The sequence below is a fragment of the Cajanus cajan genome, chromosome 3 (genome assembly GCF_000230855.2).
Source record: "Cajanus cajan strain Asha chromosome 3, NIPB_CcT2T_4, whole genome shotgun sequence".
In the NCBI taxonomy this organism is placed as follows: Eukaryota; Viridiplantae; Streptophyta; class Magnoliopsida; order Fabales; family Fabaceae; genus Cajanus; species Cajanus cajan.
This window is the reverse complement of record NC_138519.1, coordinates 24,428,100-24,453,937: the sequence shown is the minus strand read 5'-3', so window position 1 is coordinate 24,453,937 and position 25,838 is coordinate 24,428,100. Positions and strand designations below refer to the sequence as shown.

The 25,838-nt window shown below is 40.2% G+C and overlaps 1 protein-coding gene and 2 long non-coding RNA genes across 4 annotated transcripts; 2 read left to right on the top strand and 1 right to left on the bottom strand.

Annotated features, from left to right (window-relative positions):
• Positions 1-2,019: 2,019 nt before the first annotated feature.
• Positions 2,020-5,186, bottom strand: LOC145955684 (uncharacterized). Its single transcript, XR_014432335.1, has 2 exons — positions 4,477-5,186; positions 2,020-2,212 (listed from the first exon to the last, which is right to left on the bottom strand). It is a non-coding gene; the product is annotated as an uncharacterized LOC145955684 (long non-coding RNA).
• Positions 5,187-5,734: 548 nt separating this feature from the next.
• Positions 5,735-9,332, top strand: LOC109789495 (uncharacterized). Of its 2 annotated transcripts, XR_002238841.3 has the most exons (6): positions 5,735-5,919; positions 6,945-7,055; positions 7,165-7,265; positions 7,644-7,781; positions 8,502-8,641; positions 8,777-9,332. It is a non-coding gene; the product is annotated as an uncharacterized LOC109789495 (long non-coding RNA). The 2 variants fall into 2 exon arrangements; XR_002238840.3 differs by lacking the exon at positions 7,165-7,265 and having other exon boundaries at positions 5,740-5,919.
• Positions 9,333-19,586: 10,254 nt separating this feature from the next.
• Positions 19,587-21,028, top strand: LOC145956158 (uncharacterized). Its single transcript, XM_083071725.1, has 3 exons — positions 19,587-19,617; positions 19,971-20,057; positions 20,238-21,028. Exons 1-3 carry the CDS (start codon positions 19,587-19,589, stop codon positions 21,026-21,028), a joined length of 909 nt encoding a protein of 302 aa, XP_082927851.1.
• The last annotated feature ends 4,810 nt before the right edge of the window (positions 21,029-25,838 follow it).

Here is a 25,838-nt window from a genome sequence, read left to right as displayed (position 1 = left end):
CTCAACCAGCGATAGGACCTCCTCCCAGCTTCCCTAGTGGCCTAACACACAAGTCCTCAGCAACTCCTCCAACACCGCTTTCTTCAGCTCAGCATCACGAGGTAGGCAAATCCTGCCCTTGTACCTCAGGATTCCATCTCCGCCAAGTTCAAAACCAACAACCTTCTCAGTACCCAGCAAACCAAGAAGTTTCACCAGCTCAACATTTTGCAACTGTTTCTATCCAACCAGCCTCAAGAACTCACTAGTTATGGTAATCATCCCACAACTAATGTGATCCTGAGCTAACTCCACACAGAGATTTGGGTCTCTAAACTCCTTAACCAGCTCCAGCTCCCTCACCATCATACTCGACATGTGGATGGATTTCCTACTCAGCGCGTCCGCCACAACATTGGCCTTACCAGGATGGTACATCAACTGGAAATCAAAATCCTTCAGAAACTCCACCCTCTGCCTCTGCCTCATGTTCAGCTCCTTCTGATCAAACAGGTACTTCAGACTCTTGTGATCACTGAAGACGCTGAACTGAGCACCATAAAGGTAATGTTTCCATATCTTTAAGGCAAACACCACAACTGCTAACTCCAAGTCATGAGTGGGATAATTCCTCTCATGGTTCTTCAGTTGCCTTGAAGCATATGCCACTACTTTCCTGTTTTGCATCAGCACGCACCCCAGACCCTGGTGAGAAGCATCGCGGTACACATCAAAAGGTTCACCAGAATCTGACAACACCAACACAGGAGAAATAGTCAACCTCCTCTTCACTTCATCAAAACTCCACTCACAGGCACCTGTCCAAATGAACGGCTGCTCCTTCCTTGTCAGCTGGGTTAGAGGCGCTACTATCTTGGAGAATCCCTCAATGAACCTTCGATAGTAACCCGCCAAACCCACAAAACTCCAAATATCAGTGACAGTTATGGGACACTCCCATTACAACACTACTCCACCTTAGCCGGATCAACAACAATCCCCTCAGTTGACCCATTAAGTCATCTATCCGGGGAAGTGGATATTTGTTCTTAATGGTCAACTTAATCAACTGTCGATAATCAACACACAATTGACTACCTCTATCTTTCTTCTTTACTAACAGCACGGGAGCACCCCATGACGAAACACTCAGCCGCACCAACTACTTCTTCAACAGGTCCTCCAATTGACCTCTCAGCTCAACCAGCTCAGCAGGAGCCATCGGCCCCCCCGCACCTGGAACCAAGTCAATGCTAAACTCCATCTCCCTAACAGGAGGCAACCCAGGCACCTCATTAGGGAACACCTCAGCAAAATTCCTCACCACATCAATCTCAGCAATGACCCTCTCAGTCTCCACACTCATAGCAACAAGCAACAGATAACACTCTACCCCATCCCTCAACAATTATTCATCTTGACCAGTTGAATCAACAACTCCTCCTCTAGCAGTAAGCATATGGTGAGTACCTTTCCACCAATGCTCAGCCTCCCCAACCAACATGTAGACAGCATATGCCGGCCTCCTCTCCTGAGAACATCCCAACACAGTGAAGATCTTCTCCAGCCCACAGATCCAATGGTCAACTACCTCTGGGTCTGCATCTCCCTTGAATTGTGGAGGATGACATTTCCAGAACTCAGCTAGATCCTGATTCTCTTGCGACCCCACGGGCCTTGTTGCACCAGCTGCAACTCTATCAGTGTCCATCTGAGCAAAATAGGCATTTTGCTTCTATATAGCCATAGCCATCATCTCCATGGCACAGGCTACCTACTAATTGGTTCTAGTCATTGTCTACAGAAGTAACAACATCTTCAATATACAATAACTAAACCAATCAACCATCACCAGCACACCAAAACACCACAACAACCAACACAACAAGACAACACAACACAGAGTTCAGCACAACAAAAGCCTAAAGGAACCACCCCCAAAGAGTGTCCACTAGACTCGAACTACTCTGATACCACTAAAGAGTAACGACCTGGCTGGTCACTACACTCACAACCACAACACACCGGAAACACTAGACAGGATAGAACGAGTATATAAATATAGGATCTAGAATTTAAATATATACAATGTTCTAATCCGACTAGAGTTAGAGTGTACAAACGAAATACAACCAAAGTAGCCAGATAGTGGCCCAACAAACAAACATTCGCCAAACAAGACTCCTCCCTTTGCCAGCTGCAGACTTGCCACTATCACCAGTCTAACCCTGCTCTGCTCCCATACATAGTATGATCATCGCAGTCCAAACCACATGGAAACAACTAAGGGTAAGCTAGTGAAAAGAAACAACATACATATATAAATATGTGAATAGGAAATAGCTACAATTATCAGCACATCAACCAGCTTAACAACATTAACTTAAAATACCACAACATTTGGCAATAACAGCACACATCTCACATCATCAGCATACAACTCATCAACCATACAACATAATAGCAATAAAACATACAATGCGTCGTCACGCATATAAGTTAGTATTGGTCGCTTGTAATCGGTATAGGTCAACCGGGCCCCTAAACCGTGGTCGCTTTGTACACGTGTGCCTCGACCTTGCCCACACACAAGACCCCTAAGACTTAAAGGAGAACAGCAAGTTACCACTCCAAGGGTCAGCTTCCCAGGGAGGGTTTTCAACAAATTGGGCTCCAAGAGCACCACAGCCACTCAATCCACACAATGGGATGAGGAAGTTTCGAAAACAACTCCTCTAGTCTTAGTGATCAACAACTCAGCCTTTCGGCCTACATCACCTCAGCCTTTCGGCCTACATCACCTCAGCCTTACGGCCTACAACACCTCAGCCTTTCAGCCTACAACACCTCAGCCTTACGGCCTACAACACCTCAGCCTTTCGGCCTACAACACCTCAGCCTTACGGCCTACAACATCCAATATCAACACACAGTACAACACAACATACAGCTCAACATATCAACTCACAACAGTATACAACTGATACAGCTCAACATATCAACTCACAACAGTATACAACTGATACAGCTCAACATATCAACTCACAATAGTATACAACTAATATAGCTCAACATAATCAACTTACAACAGCATACAACTGATACAACACAACATAGCAACTTATAACAATTTACAATTGGTACAACTCAACATCAACAAGCAGTGTTATCCACAAGTCATCAAATTATAATCAACAGGTTTTAATTGAACTCAACATAAACAACCTCTAACATCCATTAGTGAAGTCACATCTCCGCGCCCGGCGCACTCGTGGTTGCGCCTAGCGCAGTGCAATCAGAGAGCACCAGGGGGCCAGCGCGCCCAGCGCAAGCACGCCCGCGCCCGGCGGGACTTAGCTAGAGAGCTCAAGGCTCACTCGCGGTATTGCGCCCGGCGCCCAAGGCAGAGACTCCCAAGGAGTCTCATGCCCAGCGCAACAAGGGCCGCGCTCAGCGCAGCACATCAAAATCAGCATCCAGTACAGCTAGGTAGTATACAACACAGCTTACTACTCACAACTCAGCTCAGCACGACAATATACATATATATCCATTACAGCGTAGCATTTCATCATTAACAACATAAAACAGCATGATCAACAATTTCACAACGTACGACATGTTCAACACATAATACGACCCAATCCTATTATTTACAACTCATCTATCTTGTCAAATTACCCACCCAAACAACACCAATCAACCTAAGTACTTAGAACAACTTTCAACCTAACCAAATCACTAAATGTGAAATGGCAACCTTCACAGAAAATAGCACATTAGGAGTTATACTACTCCTACCACACTCATCCTTATCTCATATGAAAGATAAGAAGATTTCCTACAACTCTCATGAAGACAGCAAGTCCTAATTCTTTCAACTACCTTGTTAAAAATTTTAAAAACCGCAACAGCTATAAGTAATGCTGGCAGCTTGACCCCTCTTCACTAAAACGGCCATATCTGGAGTTCTAAAACTCCTTTTTGAGTGAGTCCAGCGCCATTGGAAAGCTAACATCCAAGGCTACAACTTTCATTAAGACTATAAAGTCAAGCGCGCTCGGCGCGTTAAAAGCGCGTCCGGCGAAATTCTCAACCAGAGACTTTCAGGGGTCTATTGCGCCCGGCGTGGTTCTCCCCCGCGCCCAGCGCGATTCACCCAGGGATTCCCACTTTGAACTCACGCCCGGCGCGAAGAACTGCGCCCGGCGCAAATGCAAACAGGAACCCGCACCTACTTCAAAAATTTCATCAAAACCTGCGAAAAATCACATCCCAAACACATGCAAACCCAGAAAAGTGTCTCATTTTCAACCAGCAGCTCAAAAATCATGCCTTTTCGTACATGCAACAACAAAACAAGAATTTCCCAAAATTTCTCAAAGAACCCCGAAAACCCCATACTCCAATCTCAGCAAAATCATCAAACACCAAGCAATCAAGGAGTTCCTAGAACTTGTTTTCAGCCAAAACGTAGCAAAAACTAACTTCCCTTACCTCGGTGAAGAAATTCCGAGCTTCCGGGAAAGCGAAGGAGAAGACGAAAGACGAACGGAGAAAAAGATAAGCGCCCAGCTATCAACTAACTCCACGAGAAAAGGACCACCTTGCTCACAGTCTTGGCCTGAGGAGAAGAAATTGGTATCAAATATTTTTGAGTGAAAGGAGAAGGGAGAATGAGAAAAGAGAGTGAGAGGGACAACAAAGAAAGGAGAAGGGAGGGAGTGGCTACGGGGGTCTAACAATTTTTTCTGTAAATAATGTTTATTTATTTATAGAATATTACCTTCGAAATTTTTTCTGTAGATAATTTTTAATTATCTACGAAATTTTCAGTAAATAACATATGATGGGTGGATAATGAAAAAATTCAGATTACCTACGAATTTTTTGTAGTTAACCTTGGCGGGATGGAGGACAATTTTTTTTTTATGCTCTAAGTGATGTAAAGAATATTTAGTAAAAAATAAATATTATTAAAATTTGTCATTTTAAATTTTTTTATTTTTATAAATTAATGATAATAAAAAATAACATAGTAATTTTTTATAATAATATCAAAATATTTAATAACATTTAATTTAAAAATAAGTAAAATATTTAAAATAAATAAAAATAATAATAAGTACAATATTTTATTTTATGATATGTTACCTTAAATATTAAAATACTAAAATATTCTTAATAAATATTATAATTCAAATTATAATACATATTTACCTAAACGTACCAACATTCATTCTCTCACGCACTAACTGTCATTCTCGTACCCAAACCCAAACGGAACCCATTAAATATATTTATCAAGATGAGGATAATTTGAGGGGTGATAAGCATAAGTACGATCATATTCATGTATATAATTATAAAGAATAGAAGAAATGAGTATAAAAATTATTACTTACATAATACTACATTTTTTATAACTATAATTAATATTTAAATTAGTTTAAATAGTTTAATTACCTGGAAAAAAACCTGATTAGGTTAGATAAAAAAAATATCAATAAATTATTATTTAAGTAAGAAAATAATGTAAAAGTATAATTGATATCTTTAAATAAATTGGTTTATAGTTTATAATTAAAAAAATTATTTTAATTATAGAAACGAAAAATGTAAACAAACATTGCATATAATTAAATTATTATCCTGAATTACTTTAATTATTCAATTTAAATGTGATTTTGTTAAATGTAATAAAATCATTTTTAATACACTAATTAAAATATATATGGTAATAATTTACTTAATGAAATCAGAAAGTTAGTTTGCATGTAGAAACTCAAATACTCTTCCCGAGCGAACATCCATGTAAAGCATACCTTTCTTCTCTTCTCAACCCATTTTGACACGAATTCTTGTTGACCATCGACTGACAAACGTGGTGGTCCTCTTGCTCGAGTTCTTCGTCGAGTTAGCACTGCTGACGTGTTTGAGGTAATCTTTTGGTTTATGATGCATTACATTTTATTCAACTCAAATGAAAAATTAGGGTTTTTTCCTGTATTTATTTCAATTGGGCCAAAATCTCCCACACCACCGCCGTGGCTGCCGCTAGTGCCGCTGCCGGCGTCACCTTCGCCATGGCAGCGCAGCTCGTCTAGACACCGAATTGATGTCGTGAGTCATAGACTCATGGTTCAGGGGAGCGGTTGGAGCCAAACCGTGCTTGCCAATCTCAATTCTAAGATTTACAAGAACGGTTAGGAGAAAGAGGCCTTTAACTTTTGTGCAAACGGTTAGGAGTTTGGTAAAGGAAGGTGGGTTGGTTGCGTGTTACAGAGGCTTGGGGCCGAGATGGGCCTTCATGTCCATGTCTGCCACAACCATGATTACTACTTATGAGTTCTTGGAACGCATGTATACCAAGATTCAAGAGGATTTGACTTCAACATAGTGTGTAGGAATTAGGATGATCATAGTCATCATCACTTGTTCTTTTTGGAACTTGGAATTTTCTTTCTCATTTGTAATGGTCTACCTCATCATCAGTCATCGCCATAAATGATACTGGCTTGTATATATTACTTTTTTTCTTTCTCTAGATCCTTTTACCAAATACAATAATACTTGTGGTGGAAGGATATGTTCTGCCATCACTGTTCACTTTAGTCTTGTAAACAGTAAAGTCTATCTTAATTCTATGAAACAGAGTAAGCCAACAAGAACATGTGGGTTATGAATCAAGGAATTCTAACAACTCAAGTTCTGGGCTGTAAATAGAGCTTTTACTGAAAAGTCAATAAGAATATTGTATTCTTGTCTAGTCCTTTAGAGATAACCATGAGAAATTGCTCTGTACCTTGGTGAACCTAGAAATGAGAGGAAGTATTAAAACAACCAATAAGGAAAAGGAAAACTCAGGAAAATAAAATCAAATTTCTTTTTTAAGAATATTTAATTGCTTGTGGATTATTTTATGAAATTTCTTCTCATTTTTTCTAGAATTTCAATTTAAATAGGCCATACCTGATGAAGTGTGGGTTTGTGGGTCTTCTGCAAGAGTTCTAGATTTCAACCACAGTCCCATTAAAAATGTCCCTGTTAAAATTGCAGGTCTTACTGGTCTAGAGGTAAGCTGAACTTCTCTTTCTCTCTTTATAGCTTTAGTTTCTGCTGCATTCGAATATTTTTGTTGGTAGCAATATTTAACACTACTTGCTATTTTCAAAAACAATGTAGAAACTATTCATTAATGCAAATGAGATAGTGGATGAATCAATTAGGTGGGATGGACTAACAACTCTGAAGTACCTAACTATATTATCATTAAACCATAACAAGTGAGTAGATGTTATCATTTTCAATTTCAATGCGATATGTACGTATTGCATGAACAATGGATTTTTGTTTATACATCCAAACGATAATAATTTTTTGTAGCTGGTCCCCTGCCCAAAGAAAATGGGGTGGAGTAATTATATTGTTTTCATGTTTCTGCATATTGCTTTGGAGTTAAATGTAAAATGCTAGAGGTGTCTTAAACTAATGTAAACGTTACTTCAGCTATTTTGGTTTAATGTTATTTCTGTTCATTTTGTTAAATTCTTTGCATAGTTGGAAGAAAAACTTTGGCTGCTAGATCTTTATGTTTCAAGATGATCGAGAATTATGTCTTTTAATCATAATGTAATTTTGCTTATTTAACATGAATTATGCAGTTTAACTACTTTTCCACCAGCACTCGGATCTCTTACCTCTTTAAGGGAGCTGCATGCTTCCAATAATAAATTGGGTGGCCTTCCAAATGAAATAGGACAGCTGACACAATTAGAAGTTTTGCCAGCCAACAATAATAGGTATTATTTAAACTTTTGCATTTGATTAAGTATGGATAGTTTTTCATAGCTCATGCAATGGTAAATTTGGTCAAATTGGCAAAACCCTGTTTAATCATTATCTGGCACTTGACTTGTTTATTTTGTCCATCTGATTGATTTATATGTGCTTGTTTACATGTTGCAATTTTAAGAATGAATAAATATAAATTCTTATTGGATTATTAAATGTCTGGCACTAGTCCTTGTTAAGCCAAAGCAGGCAGAATAGATTATTCCACATGGATAGTGATTGGATTTTAGGCCATGACTTTTGGATCAAGAGAAAAGTATCCGCGACTTTCTTATACCTTTATTTAGCGTCAACATTAGTATTGGTAGTGGTTTTTGCTCAGACAATATTACTTTTTTATTTTGTAAATCTTTAATACCATTAACTCAACTTTAGATCCTTGGTAGATACTATATATATGTATATATATACCAGTGCAGTGATGAATCTAAATTATATTTTCAAATAAATATATAAATTATATCCACCAATAAATATATAAATTATATTTACAAATTTTATAAGCAAATATTTTTAAATATGTAGATTATATTAAAACAAATAATTTATATTACTGTAAAATATTATTTTTATTATTGATAATTAATTTTAAAAGAATTATAAGTGAGAATTATTTGTTATATGTAACTTTCAGTATAATTATAATTACCACTTTTATATTTAAACAGAGCGAGCGAGCCATAGAGATTAAGTTTCAGATACTTTTGCAACGAAGACGAGGGTTCGAATCCGTAGAGAGAAAGCGAGCGAGTCAACCTGCTGCGAGAAAATGAGAAGAATGAGAAGAGGATGGTTTTCCACGGAATCTGTAAGTGAATTTTTCTTTTTTCTTTCTTTCTTTTCCCGCGATTTTCTTTCTTTCTTTTCCGAAGTAAGAAATGTTTTTTTTTTTAATGAATAATACTTTTGTACTTACTTATTTTTCATTTATGTACAATAATAGGAAATAATTTTGACAAATGAAAATGACCGGAGGTACTCGTATTACGCATGGAATCTTTTATGGGTAATAAATATCTCAAAGATTTGCTTCATGGTCCATCCTTTCAACAGTTTAACCCAATTCATTGATGCGGGCTACAGGACAGAATCTATATTAAGCCTTGAAGAAGCTGTTCACAAGTTTTTCTTAATAATGATTTGGGGTGCACTAGTTATCCTGAATAGCATTGGAACTGTCATAGTCGCTTGGTCACTCCATTTTTGTGTACCCTCCAATATATTTTTGGGAGTTCTTACATTGTGTTGCATATCGACTATATATGATGCAACGACCGGATATATTGTCGAGGGGGGTTTAATTGAAATATCAGCCTTTTTGGCTGTGGGTGGAGGGACCATTGTCTTTTTTGTGCTTTTTAGTTTGATATTCATAGGAATTTTCAAAGTCATCCGTCCTTATGTCTGTTAGTGTAAAAGAAGTGGCCGCTAAACTTGTAAGTTTTGTATCAACACCGAACTCCTTTTTGGAAGCTCTTAACACGTTCTTTTATGACTTAGTTTCTATGGCTTAATTTTACGTTTTTTATTTCCTCACTTTACCATGGATGACGAAGATTGTTGCATACATTATCACATGAGTTACTGTTTCCGCTACTTCCCTGCACATCCATCAGTCATATAGGATCACTATTCTTCATTCATTTTTAGTAATTATCTTTCTTAAAACCTGATTTATTATTAATACTGATACATCACATACCCAAACATTGGTATGCAAATGAAAATTATATAAATAACCAAATACTAGAAACATAATGGAATAAAATGTTGTATAATTTCTTACTATATTCACTTTATTCTTCTTCTTAAGATCCTAACTAAAATTTAAAATAAACAAAATGTGTTTATATAACGAGGATGCTGTAATTTTTCTAAAAATAAGATTATTGATGATATTGATATATCGCACGCATTCAAAAGCAATTGATATGCGGAACAAACATCTACATAAAACTTGTGTTCACCAATCTAAGGAAAGACAAAAAAAAAATGAAACCATCTACTTGTGCTTAGAAGACAATGAACACAGCAAAGCTAAGAAGACCATGTAACATAAGAGTTATCTGGATCTGGTTGAACCCTTGTTTATCAGCAAGCATGAGAGAACTTGAGATGGTAACTGAGCAGGTCGGGTACGGGTTTTATGATACCCGTCCCTGCGAGTCAAACCCATTCCTGTCCCCGTACTCGTAGGGTATATGATTTTCATCCCTATCCTCGTTCTCGTTGGGTATCGGGTATACCCTGTTGGATCCTTAATCCAACGTTGGTCTTATATGTGAATAATTATATATTAAGGACACATAATGCCAAATTAAAGTGATCTAATGATGTATAAATTATTTTGACAGTTATGTATCTAAAAGGTTATGGAACCTTTAATGTGTGGTAACTAAAGGGTAATTCTATTTTGTGATGGGTTAAAATAGAAATACCAAAAGACCTTATGACTGTCTACAAATAGGTTAGGTCCCCAGATCACACGACGTTCTTTTCTTTTCTGACATCCCATTATTAGAGAGAGACAGAGAGAAAATTAAAGGGTTCTCTCAAGAGAGTACGTGTTGATCTGGAAGGCCAAACCGCACCGCTCTCTTATCATCATGAATTCAGGTATGCTTCCGCTTATTGTTTCTAGTGATTAACATGATAATTTTTTTATTTTTATATAGATGATGGCTTTCATCAAAAGTTTAAATTTGGTTCTAACAATTGGTATCAGAGTCATTTATCATGTTTTATCATTAAGAATATTTTGGACATGTTTCTTCATTATAGTATTATATAAATCCACCATGCATGTACAGTTGAAAGAAAATCCAATATATGTATCTTCTGAATATTATAGTAAGGAGAAAAGGACTTTAATTGTTGGCTGATTTATTTATTTATATATTTTTTGAAATTCCTTTATGTAATTTGGAAAATGGATTTTCATATGCACCGTAACATGGAATGCTAGTTGTTTATTTGATTTTAATGGAGTTTGCTTCTAGTAAAGTTTATTTCTACAATTTGTTTTCATTACTATGGTTGAATGCAATTGATTGGATTGGTTTCAGTTTCAATTTACAATTTTAATTAATTTTAAGGTGATATATTAGACGCATATTATATTTAATTAGTCTGAACTTTTGATTTGCGTTTGATACATAATATTTGTTTGATATATTGAACATTTACAAGCATGTATTGAATTTAGTAAATTATATTGTATGAAAGGTATGATTTTTATATCAATTTTGGGATTTACGACTAATTGGTTATGAAGAATCAAATAATAGTCTTTTATATTTTGACATAAATTTCTTGATGATTCTCACAGATTATGTATTAAATTGATATACTATTATATCTCTTTATGCTAATTGATTTCGATTTCAATTACGAATTAAATTTTTTTTTTAAATTGATATGTTATATATTGCAATTGATTTCGAATTCAGTTACGAATTTAATTCGTCTTTAAATTATGAATTCATTTGGTTTTAAACTGATACATTAATATATATTATGTCCAACGTTTAATGTATTAATTATTTTTTATATTGAGAATTCATTTGATTTAATATGTTTACATTATTGCAATAATAATTGATTTTATAATCAGTTTGATTTTTATATATACACACGGTAATATTTTTATTTATTATTAAAAAAAAGGAACTTACATATCATTACAATAAAGGTTGATTTGTGTGTATATATAAATTTAAAAAATATTAATTAAATTCAAATACTAAAATAGTAAAAATAAAGGTTTATATATATATTTTAAGATTAATTAATTGAAACAACATGTCACCAAAGTGACCTCTTTTGTGAAAATTAATTTATTTTAAAATATAAAAGGTTGTGATCTTGTAACTTATGTGTGTATTAGTCGACCCAAAGGAAGGTTAATATTTTACATAATTACATGTGTACTTGTGGTGATAAATGCGTAATAATTATTTGGTTTCTTTTTTACGTGTAAATATTAAATCAGCCCAAAGGAAGGTTTATTATTTGACATGTTCTTATTATTAGTGTACTATCCGTACTGCGAATTCGAGCTCCGAGCTCGGCACAACAATGCAAGACGACCTGGGACACGTGCTGGACGACGTCAGCCCGGTATTTAAGCAAATCATAACTGAACCTCGGGATCCCGCCTTAGACAAGATCCCTCATTTAATCATATTATATCATGTCATATCTTATCTCAGGCCCAAAGCCCAAAGTAAACCTAAATCACTCCAAGGTACGTGCATTATATATACGAGACTATTACTCATACAAACCCTAACTTTGGCATCAGAGTCTCTTTTGCAGGTACCACCCCCGTCTTGGAGCATCAGCGTACCCGCGAAGGAGGCTCACTGATCTTACCAGGAGAATCACCTCTACGGCAGATTTCCGGTAAGAACATTTGGCGCCCACCGTGGGGCTGATCAAGACAACTCTTATCGGCCACTTGTATGGTTTCTACCAGAAGCCATAACAGACGAGTAACAAACGACGCAAATCACTCAACTACCATGGATAGCGACGCTGCAACTTTGAGGCGACTGATCGACCAAGTCGAGCAGATGCGACAACAGCACGACACCGACTTACGCAACCTACGTGCACAGCACGAAAACGACCTAGCGGCAATTCGGGCCGCCAATGAAGTAGACCTCGCAGCACTACGCGCCGAGAACGAGCACATTCGCGCTCAACTACCTCGACGCCCCTCTAACAACCCGCCTCACGAGAGCAACGCTCACGAGGATGAGGCGCACTCAGCCTCTCACTCCCGGACGACAACCAAGGCACCAACTTCACGTCCCACCACGCACCGGTCTCACATATCGACACACAAGTCGGGGCACGATGTCAGCAAAACCCCCACTCATGTCATAGAGGGCCAAGAAACCTTTCGCCATCATCCTTTCGTGGACGACATTATGGAGACTCCACTCCCCCGCGGATAGAAGTCTCTCCACCTCGACCGCTATGACGGCACGACAGACCCCAATGAGCACATCGACCTGTACACAACCCAAGTAAACCTCTACACTAACAGTGATGCTATCCTGTGTAGGGTTTTTCCGACCTCGCTCAGGGGAGCTGCACTCCACTGGTACACCCAGCTACCCGCCAGGTCCATAGACAGCTTCAACACCTTAATCCAGCGGTTCACGGTGCAATACGCCATAAGCCGACCTCACCACACAACCTCGACCACTTTGGCCAACCTCAGGCAGAACGACGACGAACCTCTGCGAACTTTCATGGAGCGTTTCTCTAGCATCTCGGTGAGAATCAGAAACTTAAATCCCGAGGTCGCCTGCACTCCATGCTCATGGCCCTCAAGGCAGGCCCCTTCGTTGACAGCCTGTGCCGGAATCCCCCTCGCGACTTGGACGAGCTCCGTGCTCGCGCGGCCGGGTACATCTAGATGGAGGAGCACTCCGCTTTCCATGACCGAGCTCCGTGCTCGCGCGGCCGGGTACATCTAGATGGAGGAGCACTCCGCTTTCCATGACCAGGTTCGCGGAAAAGGTCCAGCGAGGCCGGAACAAGGGCATAAGGACAAAATCAAAGTCAACAATGACAGCTAGTTCAAGAAGTCAACTAAGGCAAACAGAGGGGGGAGATACGACTTCTACACTCCCCTAAATGCGACCAGAGTCCACATCCTAGAGGAAGCCAGCAACATCAACTTGTTCGCCCTTCCACCACCGGGTCACACCCCCAACAGTGCCGACAAGTCCAAGCACTGTAGGTACCACAGGAACTATGGTCACACCACGGAGGAATGCCGCACGCTCAAGGACCGTATCAAAGAGCTCATTCAGGCAGGCCACCTCGGCCAATACGTCCAGCGACAGCAGGGTAACCGAGGTGGCTACGGCGGTCGGGGACGAGGTAGAGGCCGCGGTTCGGGAACTCGCACCGACCCACACCCAGGCTCTCAGCAAAATGCCAGCGGCGCAGTACAAGCGGAGATAAGTCAGGAAACAGAATCGGCTCCCTTACAGGGAGTAATCAACACAATTGCAGGTGGCTTTGCAGGGGGAGGCGCCAGTAGCTCGGCTCGAAGAAGACACCTGCTGAGCATCAACTGCATCCACTCTACCACCTCGGCCCTCCACCAAAGCTCGTCGCCGATCTCCTTCTCTAACGAAGACTACGCCGGTGTCAGCCCCAACCAAGATGACCCCATGGTCATCGTTGTGGAAATAGCTAACTGGAAAGTGCAGAAAACACTCATTGACCAGGGAAGCTCTGCCGACGTCCTCTACTGGCCGACTTTCCTCAAGTTAGACATTCCCCACTCTCTCATCCAACCTCACACGGAGCCCCTAGTCGGCTTCGCAGGAGAGCGAGTTCACACTCAGGGGCACGTAGACTTATTAACAACTTTTGGAACGCCACCAGATACAAGGCGGGTCATGGTCCGGTACCTCCTCGTGGAAGCCAACACTTCCTACAACATCATCATCGGGAGACCAACCTTAAATCAGCTCGGAGCGGTGGTATCCACTCCACACCTCACCATGAAGTTCCTAGGAAATGGCGGTAAAATTATCACTGTCAAGGCAAACCAGAAGACAGCTCGGCAATGTTACGCCGAGAGCTTGAAGGTCTCCTCATCCAGCAAGCAAAGCAAGGGGGGTCCCCTAACCGCAGCCCCTTAAGTCTTACCTCTTCTTTTAATTTATCAGTATGAACAAAGTTGTGCACTCTTTTCCCGCCTCAGCCTTGGACTGAGAGGGTTTTTAACGAGGCACGAAGATACAATAAATAAAATTACTCATTTTTGCTCAATCCGTATTCTTATTTTTTCTGTTTATATGAAGGATGAAAGCGAACCCTAAAACGAGCAAATGCAAATTCCGAGGTCGAATACGAACCTCGACACTTTTGTTAAAGGTCGAAACCGAACCTTAGTTAAAGTGTATATCCCAAAATCGAGGTCGAGTACGAACCTCAATATTCTCACTTAAAGGTCGAATTCGAACCTTCATTACATCGTTTATCTCAAAGTGAGGTCGAGTACGAACCTCGAACACGTAAATCTGAGGTCGAGTACGAACCTCAATATTCTCACTTAAAGGTCGAATTCGAACCTTCATTACATCGTTTATCTCAAAGTGAGGTCGAGTACGAACCTCGAACACGTAAATCCGAGGTCGAGTACGAACCTCAATATTCTCACTTAAAGGTCGAATTCAAACCTTCATTACATAGTTTATCTCAAAGTGAGGTCGAGTACGAACCTCGAACATGTAAATCCGAGGTCGAGTATGAACCTTAATATTCTCACTTAAAGGTCAAATTTGAACCTTCATTACATCGTTTATCTCAAAGTGAGGTCGAGTACGAACCTCGAACACATAAATCCGAGGTCGAGTACGAACCTCAATATTCTCACTTAAAGGTCGAATTCGAACCTTCATTACATCGTTTATCTCAAAGTGAGGTCGAGTACGAACCTCGAACACGTAAATCCGAGGTCGAGTACAAACCTCAATATTCTCACTTAAAGGTCGAATTCGAACCTTCATTACATCGTTTATCTCAAAGTGAAGTCGAGTACGAACCTCGAACACGTAAATCTGAGCTCGAGTACGAACCTCAATATTCTCACTTAAAGGTCGAATTCGAACCTTCATTACATCGTTTATCTCAAAGTGAGGTCGAGTACGAACCTTGAACACGTAAATCCAAGGTCGAGTACGAACCTCAATATTCTCACTTAAAGGTCGAATTCGAACCTTCATTACATCGTTTATCTCAAAGTGAGGTCGAGTACGAACCTCGAACACGTAAATCCGAGGTCGAGTACGAACCTCAATATTCTCACTTAAAGGTCGAATTCGAGCCTTCATTACATCGTTTATCTCAAAGTGAGGTCGAGTACGAACCTCAAAAATGCAAAATCTTAGGTCGAGGACGAACCTCGGATTTCCCACATAAGGTCGAGTTCGAACCTTAAGGTCGGGTTCGAACCCTAATTAAATCATTTACTCAAATGCGAAGTCGAAGACGAACCTCGGCACTCTCACCTAAGGTCGAGTTCGAACCTTAATTGAATCGTTTACTCAAATACGAAGTCAAGTACGAACCCCAAAAATGCAAAATCTTAGGTCGAGGACGAACCTCGAATTTCCCACATAAGGTCGAGTTCGAACCTTAGTTACATCGTTTTACTAAAATTTAAAGGCCAAGTACGAAGCTCGACACTTTCGTTAAAGGTCGAGTCCGAACCTTAATGAAATCACCTAACACCAAGTTCAAACCTTAATTAAACCGTTTTGCTCAAACTCGAGGTCGAGTACGAACCTCTACCCATTTATCTGAAACGATAATGTAAGATCGGATACAAAATTTAACACGTTAACCTAACGACGGGTCGAACTTTCACAACGTGTCGCTTCACAAAAACCAAGGTCAACTCCGAATCTCGATGAGTTACCTGACAAAATCACGAGGTCAAGTTCAAACTCTGACTCGGCCAAAGGCATCACCGCGCACAAAAACATACAACAGACACCAAAAGAAGGCCTAGAAGTAGGCAAACAGCAAAAAACAAGAGCAAATAAACAAAGTGAATATATACAAGGTCACGGAGTTCAAACACAACAAAGGAAGGGTAAACTGAGTTATTACAAAGGTGGCCTAGGCTGAGGCATTCTCACTAGAACTGTCGTGGACATCGTCCTCCTTAACCAGCCTCCCAAAGCGGACCACCTTCTCCACATGCATGGAAGAAAAGTCGAACCCGGGAGCAAGGAGACGTGCCTGACGTGCAGCCTTCTGAAAACCCCTTTTGTGTTCCACTACCACGGAGCGCTCGGCCTCTGTGAGCCTCCCTTCCACAGTCGCCTTCCCCGCCGCGAGCTCCGCCAGCTCTGCCCTTAAGGAGGCAATCTCATCCTCCCGACCCTCAAGGATGACCTCGTTGCGGAGGCGCTCCTCAGCCGCCGCCAACTCCCCTTTGAGAGAGGACACAATATCCTCCAGAGCCCACACTTGGCCACGGGAAGACGTCACCTCATCTTCCAAAGAGCGAGCGCGGCCTTGAGAGAAGGCGACGAGCTCCTGCAGCTCCCCCACCTGAGAGGCATAAGTCTCGTTAGACCGCAAGGCGATCTCAAGAGACTTCTGCACCCTCGCAAGGTCGCCCCGGGCAGATCGGAGCTCGGCTTCCTGCAGCTTCGCCTCACCAAGGGCAGTGCTGAGAGCCTGGTTCTCTTCCCTCAGGATCTTGTTCACATCCTTCCAGGGTTGAAGTCGACCCCTCAGCTTGGCCAGCTCTTCTTGCTGCTTAGCCAATTCCTCCTGTTGCTGACCCACCTAGCCTTTCAGTGGCTCATTATGCCCATCGCCCTCTACTATCAACCCCTGGTCATCGAAACTCAACGAGCCCTGAGGGAAGAACCTTTCGGCGGTCACCCCCGCGCTCCACAGCGAGTCCATGTCGGCCGAGGCACTTACATGGTCCAGCCGTACCTTCGAAAGGCCCTTCCCGAAGCGATGAGATAAGTATCGGCTCCGGGAAGCCCCCTGCGACGAGCCAAATGGCGGTGCCGAAGCCGTGGCGGCAGACGAGGGAACCCCACGGCTTAGACCCTCTCCATGAACTTCAGCAGAGGCAGAAGCCGGCGCCCCCTGCTCAGCATCTACAAAGTCCGCAATAGGGACCTCCGACCTCGCCTGCGAAAACCAGCCTTAAGTCAAAAAAACGAACAAGGCAACATACCAGGAACCACAAAATTAAGCAAGCACTACTTACCCCAACAGCTTCAGCGACCCACTCAATGGCTGAGGGCACCACCCCGGCAGTTGGAGCAGCCGGCCCAGGGCCGGAGGTCGTCAGCCCGGCAGCATTTCCTGCCTGAAATGACCTCAGATCAAAAGACAAGAAAAGCATAATAAAAAGATAAACGAAAAGCCCAAGAGATAAGGTACTCACCACCTCGGCAACTCGAGCAACTTGCTCAGCAGCCTGGGCTTCCACCTCGGCGACGGCCACCCCGGCCTACAAGAGGACCCATATCGTCTCAGCAAACCAAGCAATAAAGTCAACACGAAAAAATGAACAATGCAATAAGATACTCACCTCGGCGGCCTACACAGCAAGCTTAGCAGTTCGGGCCACCTCCTCAGCAACCATTGAAGGAACCTCTTTAGACGGCAGACTCTTAGTAAGGTCCACCACATCAACATCAGCGACCTTGGAGGTCACCTCCTTAGCATCACGAGGGGCGGAGGTCCCCCCGACCTCCTTCTCCCCCCTCTTTCTTTTTCGGTGTGTCCTCAGGGGGGCAGCATCCTCCTCCAGGGGCTCGGGAACCTCGAGCTTGGTAACGTTGTAGCGATGCTTAAGCTCGCGCCACAAGTTTTTCCCCATAATGCCTGCAAACAAAAAATAGAAACACGTCAGCAAAAGGAAACTACACAAGTCCTAGCAAACTACCAAAACACGGAATACTCACTCTCTAAGCCCCTCTCCCTGTAAGACGAATTTGCAAGCGACAGAACGAGCTTGCAATCCAACGGGTGAGGTAGCGCAGCAAGGTCTTTAATGGCGGCCGCCTCCGAAGCCGTCACTTTCAGGTCACCCAAACCGTGAACCTAGACGGTTTGGGGCACCAATAAAAAGGAAATTTCGGCAAACCGTCGAAGTGGAACACCTCATCCTCCAAAGGGTTGACACCCACAAGAGTGACCCGGAAGAACTCGTGTTTAAAATTTTTATATGACTGGGAGTAGAGCGTAAACAGACCCCCATCCCTACTCCCATTCAAGGACAAAATGCCATAAGGCGGAACGCCCATCTTTAGTTGATAAAAATGAAGAAAGACGCGAAGAGACACCTCTAACCCCAAAACTGTACACAGGACTTGAAAAGCCATCAAAAAACCCCAACTGTTGGGATGCAACTGGCAAGGAGCCGCATTGATAAAATTCAAAAAATCACACTCGAACTGAGTGAAGGGAAGACAGACGCCTAAATCCCTAAAAAAGCATTGATACATATAGAAATGGGGAGGGTCAGTAGGCTTCCCCATATACACACCCTCATCGGTCTGACAAGGCTCAAGCCAAATCATATGGGAGATAGAAGGATCACAAACCCTATGCGTCCTCCGAACTGTATTTACTTCAAGAAAAGATTGGAAAATGCTCTGGACCTCTGCCACCTCGCGTTTAACCCAGTCGTAACCAGGGATGCCTGGCTCCAGGTCCCTAGGTGGCGGCGGGTCCTTCTTCTCAACAGCGACCCTTCCAGCGGCCATCGCTTTGCCACGCGCCCTGCCCCTGGCAGGCGTAGAAGAACCTACACCACTCCCACCCGCCATTAAAAGAAGGAGAAAACCCGAAGAGGATTTGGGGAGAAAGAGAGAAGAAACAGTAAAAAAGAAGTACCTGGTACTCCTCCTCAGAAAATAACCCTAACAAGGAATGGGTTACCGGAAACGGCGGCGGAAGCACAGAAAAGATGAAGAGAGGAGACGAGCGAAAGCAAGAAGGCAGGAAGAGTTATCGTATTCGAGAAGCCAAAAGCAAAAATAAGAAGAGTAAAGTGAAAGAGACGAAGAGGCGCGAGTGAGAGAAAAGAAAAAAACTTTCCCCCAAATTCAAAACCGTCACGACACGTGTCAACCAAGGGGCACACCTAACAATCCATTAATTACAAAACATCATTGCATAACCGTCATTTCCCCCGACACGCTGCTCACACGTTTCCGGGAAATGAACAGTTGTGACACATGGAACCTCTACAAGCAGCGTACGTTAAAGGTCACTTCCCCCCCAGCGAGCTCGGCCTTAACTCCTCAACCTACGGTCTTCAGAGCTCGGGGGGCTAGTGTACTATCCGTACTACGAATCTGAGCTCCGAGCTTGGCACAACAATGCAAGACGACCTCGGACATGCACTGGACGACGTCAGCCTGGTATTTAAGCAAATCATAATTGAACCCCGGGATCCCGCCTTAGACGAGATCCCTCATTTAATCATATTATATCATGTCATATCTTATCTCAGGCCCAAAGCCCAAAGTAAACCTAAATCACTCCAAGGTACGTGCATTATATATACGAGACTATTACTCATACAAACCCTAGCTTTGGCATCGGAGTCTCTTTTGCAGGTACCACCCCCGTCTTGGAGCATCAGCATATCCGTGAAGGAGGCTCACCGATCTTACCAGGAGAATCACCTCTACGGCAGATTTCTGGTAAGAACAATTAGCATTTTATTATTGCATCAATGTATCATTGAATAATTAAAATTTTATCCAAAGATAAAATATTAATGTATTACCGGTATCTTGAAATGAGATTTATTTGTATTTGAATTTAATTTTTATTCTTTTGAGACTTATATGAGTGTATTTTGTTTGTTGTTCTCAATTCAGTTATGAATGATCCTGCCAATATTACTGCTAATGTCAAATCTATTCCTATATTAAATGGCTCAAACTTCAAGTCCTGGAAAGACAATGTCTTAATAGTTCTTGGAGTAATGGATCTTAACCTTGCGTTAAGGATAGACTCACCCCCACCTCTTACGGATACAAGTACCTCTGAAAATAAGAGGGAAATGGAAATGTGGGAGAAGTCAAATCGCATGAGTCTAATGATCATGAAGAAAGCCATTCCAGAAGCATTCCGAGGCACAATATCTGAAAATATAAATACAGCTAAGGAGTTCCTTGCAGAAATTGAAAAAAGGTTTGTTAAGAATGAAAAGTCTGAGATAGGTACACTCTTGGCAAACCTAATTTCAAAGAAGTATATGGGTAAAGGCAACATTAGGGAGTACATCATGGAGATGTCTCATATTGCTTCAAAACTAAAAGAACTTAAGTTAGAACTCTCTAAGAACTTGTTGGTGCATTTAGTTCTGATTTCTCTTCCAACACAATTTGGTCAGTTTAAGGTGAGCTATAATTGTCAGAAAGAGACTTGGTCTCTAAATGAGCTCATCTCACATTGTGTTCAGGAAGAAGAAAGATTGAAGCAAGATAAGACAGAAAGTGCTCATATTGCCTCTACCTCAAAGTATAAGGGCAAGGGATTGAAAAGGAAAAAAGATAAGGAAGTTGCAGTTACAACACCTCAAAGGAAACAACAAAAGAAATCAAATGAATATGAAGTCAATGGTTGTTTCTTTTGTGGAGTTGTAGGGCATGTGAAGAAGCATTGAACTAATTATCATGCATGGCGTGCTAAGAAAGGTATGCTTCTCAACTTGGTTTATTTTAAGGTTAATTTAACTTCTGTACCTAGACACACATGGTGGATAGATTCTGGTGCAACAACTCATATCAGTGTGTCTATGCAGGGTTGCCTGAGTTACCGAAAACCAAATGATGGTGAAAGATACATCTATGTGGGTGATGGCAAGACGGTTCAAGTTGAAGCAATTGGAAAATTTAGATTATTGTTAAAAACTGGTTTTTATTTGGATCTTGATGAAACATTTATTGTACCATCTTTTAGACGAAATTTAATTTCTATTTCTGTTTTGGACAAATTTGGTTATTCTTGTTCATTTGGGAGTGGAAAATTTAGTTTGTTTCATGATTCAAAATTGGTTGGTTCTGGTTTTTTATCAGGTTATGATAATCTTTATTTCATTGATACGATTGCTTCATTTAATGAATCTTTACAATTAAGTACTCGAGGCATAAAGAGAAAATTAACTAATGAGAATTCAGCTGCGTTATGGCACAGACGATTAGGTCACATCTCTAAACAGAGAATAGAAAGACTTGTGTCAAACGAAATTCTAAACCCTTTAGATTTTACAGATTTTGATATTTGTATCAATTGTATAAAGGGGAAACAAATCAACAAAAGGAGATTTGAGGCCAATATGACTTTGGATGTCTTAGAACTTATACATACAGATATTTGTGGACTATTTCCTATGGTAGCATGGAATGGTCAACAATATTTTATAACATTCATAGACGATTTTTCAAGATATGGCTACATTTATCTCATTCATGAAAAGGCAAAGTCATTGGACGTGTTCAAAAATTATAAGGCTAAAGTTGAGAATCAACTCAACAAAAGAATTAAAAGCGTCAGATCTGACCGTGGTGGTGAATACTATGGTAGATATGACGGTTCAAGTGAACAACGTCCAGGACCATTTGCTAAATTCCTAGAGGAATGTGGTATCGTCCCACAGTACACTATGCCGGGTTCGCCCACTATGAATGGTGTTGCTGAAAGACGAAATAGAACGCTTAAAGATATGGTAAGGAGTATGATTAGTCATTCTACTTTACCAAAGTCACTCTGGGGAGAAGCCCTTAAAACTGCAGCATATATCCTTAATAGAGTTCCAACAAAAGAAACTGGAAAAACCCCTTATGAACTTTGGACAGGCAAAAAGCCTAGTTTAAAACACTTACATGTTTGGGGTTGTCCAGCTGAAGCAAGACCTTATAGGCCAAATGAAAAGAAACTGGACTCAAGAACTATAAGTTGTTATTTTGTTGGATACTCTAAAAGATCAAGGGGGTATAAATTTTATGATCCCACAACTAAGTCGATTTTCGAAACAGGAAATGCTCAGTTCTTTGAGGATGTAGATTTTGCAAGGGGAGATATAATTAAGGACTTTGTATTTGAAGAGGAATATGTTGATATTCCCACAGGTGTTATTGACATTGTTCAGGATCCTCTTCTTGACTTTGTTCAAGACACAACAAATCAAGACAATGTCAAATCTCCTATGCAAGAAGTTGTTCCAGAAGAACAAACTCTTCCTCCTCAAGAACCTATGCCATTAAGGAAATCCACTAGAGAAAGAAGATGTGCAATACCAGATGACTATATTGTGTGTCTCCAAGAACATGAGGTTGGAATTGGATTGATGGAAGATGATCCAATTAACTTTCATCAAGCCATGGAAAGTTCTAATTCTCAAAAGTGGATTGATGCCATGAATGAAGAGATTAAGTCCATGAAGAACAATGACGTTTGAGATCTTGTTCCATTACCAGAAGATGCGAAACCCATTGGTTGCAAATGGATATTTAAAACCAAGAGGGATTCGAAAGGTGATGTGGAGAGGTTCAAGGCTCGTCTTATCGCAAAGGGATTTACTCAGAAAGAAGGTATTGACTATAAAGAAACTTTTTCTCCGGTTTCTTCTAAAGACTCTTTTAGGACTATAATGGCATTAGTGGCGCATTTCGATCTTGAGTTACATCATATAGATGTAAAGACAGCGTTTCTCAATGGTAAAATTGATGAGACAATTTATATGATGCAACCAGAAAACTTTATTTTGAAAGATTCAAAGAATTTGGTTTGCAAACTTAAGAAATCCATCTATGGGCTTAAGCAAGCATCTCGACAATGGTATTTCAAGTTTCATCATGTGATCACCTCGTGTGGTTTTGAAGTGAATTTAGTTGATGATTGTATATACCATAAGTTTTGTGGGAGCAAGTATATTTTTCTGGTTTTATATGTTGATGATATTTTGCTTGCCAGCAACGATATAAATTTATTGCATGAAACCAAGAAATTTCTATCAAGAACTTTGAGATGAAAGATCTTGGTAATGCATCTTTTGTATTGGGCATACAGATACATTGAGATCGTTCTCGAGGTACTCTTGGGTTGTCTCAAAAAGGTTATATCGAAAAGGTTCTCAAGAGATATGGCATGCAAGATTGCAAACCAGGTAATACCCCTGTGGCTAAGGGAGACAAGTTTAGTCTCGCTCAATGCCCTAAGAATGACTTTGAAGAAAAGGAGATGCAAAAGATTCCTTATGCATCAGCAGTAGGAAGTCTTATGTATGCTCAAGTCTGTACGCGTCCAGATATTGCGTACATTACAGGGATGTTAGGCAGATATTTGAGTAATCCTGGATTGGATCATTGGAAAGCAGTTAAGCGAGTCATGCGGTACTTAAAGAGAACAAAAGATTATATGCTCATATATTGGAGGTTGGATCAGCTTGAGATCATTGGGTATACTGACTCCGATTTCGCTGGATGCCAAGACAGTATGAAATCTACATCAGGCTATATATACATGCTAGCTGGAGGTGCTATTTCATGGAAGAGTGCTAAACAATCTCTTATAGCCTCTTCTACTATGGCAGCTGAATTCATAGCGTGTTATGAGGCATCTAATCATGGAATTTGGCTGCGAAACTTTGTCACAGGCTTACGTATAGTGGATGGCATAGAAAGACCACTTAAGTTATTTTGTGATAATAAATCAGCAGTTTTATTTTCCAACAACAACAAAAGCTCAACAAAGTCTAAACACATAGACATCAAGTTCCTAGTTGTTAAAGAAAGAGTTCAAAGTAAACAATTGTCTATAGAACATATTGGCACAAACTCCATGGTTGCGGATCCGCTTACTAAAGGATTACCACCCAAAATGTTTCTTGAGCACACTGCTCATATGGGTGTTATGTCTTTAAGTCATGTTATGTTTTAGTGGGAGTTTGTAATTTTATGAATGCTTCTATGACATAGACATATTTTTCAAAATATGTATGGTTCAAGTATATTTTCTGCAGAAATAAAGTTTTGGTATATTGAAACTTTGATTTTGTCATGGTTTGATCTCACTAAGGTTTGAGGAGGACCTATTGGAATTAGGCATGTTAAGATCACATTACATGAAAATTCCATACTACACATCCATATCATGATTCATGTTATTTATTTGTATCAATATATGTGACCATTGATGGGTTTAGTTACGACAAATTAAATGTAACAAAGACTGCTTTGATCCTATGTTGGTATGATTGATGAACCGAATTGGTAAAAGATGCATTTTATAATTATATAATTATAAGGTTACACATATAGTCCAAGTGGGAGATTGTTGGATCCTTAATCCAACGTTGGTCTTATATGTGAATAATTATATATTAAAGACACATAATGCCAAATTAAAGTGATCTAATGATGTATAAATTATTTTGGCAGTTATGTATCTGAAAGGTTATGGGACCTTTAATGTGTGGTAACTAAAGGGTAATTCTATTTTGTGATGGGTTAAAATAGAAATACCAAAAGACCTTATGAATGTCTATAAATAGGTTAGGTCCCCAGATCACATGACGTTCTTTTCTTTTCTGACATCCCATTATCAGAGAGAGACAGAGAGAAAATTAAAGGGTTCTCTCAAGAGAGTACGTGTTGATCTGGAAGGCCAAACCGCATCGCTCTCTTATCATCATGAATTCAGGTATGCTTATGCTTATTGTTTCTAGTGATTAACATGATAATTTTTTTTATTTTTATATAGATGATGGCTTTCATCAAAAGTTTAAATTTGGTTATAACATACCCGTACCCGTACCCGTCAATTTTTTTATTTTTTATTTTTTGTAAAAAAATACGATATTTTTAAATTATTTTTTTTATTATATTATAATTATAAATAGGTTATTTTTCTATCTCATATTATAATATATAATCACACATAAAAAAATATTAAATTTTTTTAATATAATTAAATTAAAAGTGAGTATTAAATTAAAAAATGAGAACGGGTACAGGTACGGGACGGGTTTTAATATATACCCGTACCCGTACCCATTTTAATATATCTGGTTTTACCCGTGTCGTACTCGTACCCGGTCAAACTGGGTATTTCCCGTTAAAGTCAGGACGGATTTGAGTATTACCTGCAGGTACCAATATATATACCATCCTTATATAGAACTACCATATATTAATAGGATCTTACCGGCCAATGGTGCGATAAACCAAAGGGAATGGAATCCTAGTGGTTGGATAAGTGGTTCGAGATATGGTTTGCTGAATTTTAATGACAACAAGCATGAACAATATCCTAAAGTAGCTAACCAAGATGCACTTGCAACCATGATTTTTTATATTTTTCTTTCCTATCCAAACTAGTGGGAATTCTGTAACGACCCGGCTGGTCACTACACACTACACAGTACACCTGAAAACCGGACAGAAAGGAACAAGTATATACATATAGTGTCTAGA

What these genes read in the sequence shown, in the direction of transcription:
- LOC145956158 (XM_083071725.1), top strand. Translation starts at nt 19,587, where the DNA reads ATGGAACCTCTACAAGCAGCGTACGTTAAAG. An exon ending in ACAAGCAGCGTACGTTAAAG is followed by an intron (nt 19,618 to 19,970) that starts GTCACTTCCCCC and finishes TCTCTTTTGCAG; the next exon opens with GTACCACCCCCGTCTTGGAG. An exon ending in ACCTCTACGGCAGATTTCTG is followed by an intron (nt 20,058 to 20,237) that starts GTAAGAACAATT and finishes TTCTCAATTCAG; the next exon opens with TTATGAATGATCCTGCCAAT.